At 45.2% G+C, this 2,500-nt stretch overlaps 1 protein-coding gene across 1 annotated transcript in view; it reads right to left on the bottom strand.

Annotated features, from left to right (window-relative positions):
- The window catches only part of adgb (androglobin), a 46,334-nt gene that overhangs the window by 29,315 nt on the left and 14,519 nt on the right, over positions 1–2,500 (bottom strand). Inside the window, exons 10-11 of the mRNA XM_012824670.3 lie at positions 1,148–1,218; positions 1–165 (exon numbers count right to left, since the gene is read on the bottom strand). The exon at positions 1–165 is cut by the window's left edge and continues 10 nt beyond it. Coding sequence (XP_012680124.2) covers positions 1–165; positions 1,148–1,218 — 236 coding nt within the window. The remainder of the gene's footprint in view (positions 166–1,147; positions 1,219–2,500) is intronic.

The following is a 2,500-nucleotide window of genomic DNA, read 5'->3' on the forward strand; positions in this document are numbered from 1 at the left end:
GTCAGTGGGTAGGTGTTGCCGGCGTGGACGGATGAGTTTCCAGCGGGGGATGGCTATGGGAGTGGGCAGGGCCACCACAGGGCCGACACGTGTGCGTGTAACCAGCACTGGGACACTGAAGAGCTGAGAAAGGCCACACTGACGCAGACACTCAGAGGAGTCCGCCTGACACACACACACACACACACACCCACACAGACACACACACACACAGACACACACGTATAGAGGCAAACATCCATCCACATTCATCCATACACAAATTATTACGTAGACACACGCACACATCCATGCGCACACACACAAACACACACAGTCAAATTACAGCAGAATATTAAGTACTTTTCAAGTTGTCTGTGATTATGAGTTGAGACTCAGGCTACTAGTGTAGACCGTACATAAAAATGGCTGCAGATTTAAAGAGGCATAAAGTACACAGACTTAAAGACTCACAAATTGTGTGGTACATCTTGATAAATAGGTAGCTTGCCTGAACACATCATGGAAACTTGAAACACAGAGCTGCAATACTGGAATACTAATATATTCTACACCATTGTGGATCACAGATAAGCTCTGACTTGTCAGTAAACTGGGAGCGATATCAGGGTTTATTATGCGGCTCTTCAGAATGCCAATTGAATGGGCCATGCCAATGTTTGGATGTCCAATATTTCTTGATAATGATCACTGAAGATGAATAATGACCACTGGCACTGACAATGGGTTTTGTGCTTCTGATTCACATCTTTCACATCATTCAAGTAGTCTGTTTACTTATCATAACGGAAATTCATTGTAACTTGAAGTCAGCAAGTAATACGTTGCTACACACACTTTCGTTATACAGTTATATTTGCAGGGACAATTTTTTCTTAGCAGACAGCAAAACAACAACAAAATCGTAACATTTTTTGATATTTTGGAGAAATGTCTTTTATCGCTTTGGCAAGCTACCGTATAATAAGCAGGATAATGTATAGTCTGCCGGTCATTCTTGAAATATAACTCCCTTCAGGACGATACAAGAGCCCTCTGCTGTGTGTTGGGGTCTTGTTCGTCCTGTCGGGACTCGGGACCTATGTGTTGAAGAATGACCAGCAGACTATGCATTAGTCCTTACATACAGGTTTGGAAGAAGGAGTACCATCTTTCCCAACTCTGAGGTCGTCTTCTCCAGGATCTGCAGAGGCAGATAACTGGCACATACCATCACATCTAAAAGAGAGAGGGAAAGAGAAAGACGGGGGGGGGGGGAGGGAGGGCAAGAGGGATAGAGTGAGAAAAGAAAGATAGTTAGAAAGAGAGGTGAGGGAGTGGGAATGAGTCGAGAGATAAAGTGTGAGGAAGAAGAAAAGACATGGGAGAGAGGCAGAATGAAATGGAAAAGGCAGGAAGGAGAGAGAGAGTCGGGTGAGAGAAATGATGAGAGAGAGTGAGTCGAGTGAGTGAGAGAGATGAGAGAGAGAGAGGAAAATAGAGAGGGAAAGCGAGGTGGAGAGGACAAGGGAGGGAAAGAATCATCAGTATCTGGGTTGTGTTAAGGCCAATTCACACCAAAGATTCGCGGCGACACGAAACCGTTGCAGAACATCGCAGAGGCAACGTGCAGTGGTGTGAACGAGTCGCTGCAAACGCAGCTGAGTTGGAGCTCGTCTCGTCAGGTCTCGTCTCGTCTCGCGAACCTTTGGTCTGAACTGGGCTTAAAATGTTCTTTTTTGTTTCAGCACACAAAAATCAACATACCTTGCACAAACTCACAAACTGCATACACACATAAATGCACAAAAGCTACTGCAAACTACAAACAAAGCCAGCTATCTATCTATCCATCTATGCTATGATTTCAAAGAGTGAAGACACGTGGTTAATCGCTTGAGAGATCAAAAACATTCAAGAATATGTGGAAGCACACACACAAATACGCATACGCGCACGCACACACACACACACACACACACACACACACACACGCAGTCACGGATCAAGCACCACGGCTCACGAGTGTCCACGAGGGACCAAAGTGGGAATTAACCATATAGATCTAAGAATGAGAAACAGCAGAGGAGGGTTAATAAGATTCTCTTCGCTCTCTTTTTCCGTCTCTCCTACATATTTCTCTTTTCTCACTCCCTTTCTTCTTTCTCCTTTCCTCTCTCCCTCTCTCACACACACTCACACACACCCAGACACACACGCACGCACGCACACACACACACACACACACACACAAACACTTGGGCAAAGAACCGCAGATCTTCCCATGACATAATTAGAATGTACACTCCATGCATGGCCGATAAAAAAGGAAAGTGAGGGATAGAGGGACAGAGAGAGAGAGAGAGAGAGAAAGAAAAAGAAAGAAAGAGAGAGCTCTTAGGCCCTAGGATGGGATGTTCAGTGTGGGGTTAATCTTCTTCTCATTAATGAGACTTAAGCATGAGGACCTGTGGGGAGAGACATCATCCATCCACACACACACACACACACACACACACAC

Source organism: Clupea harengus, chromosome 15, assembly GCF_900700415.2.
Source record: "Clupea harengus chromosome 15, Ch_v2.0.2, whole genome shotgun sequence".
Classification (NCBI taxonomy): domain Eukaryota; kingdom Metazoa; phylum Chordata; class Actinopteri; order Clupeiformes; family Clupeidae; genus Clupea; species Clupea harengus.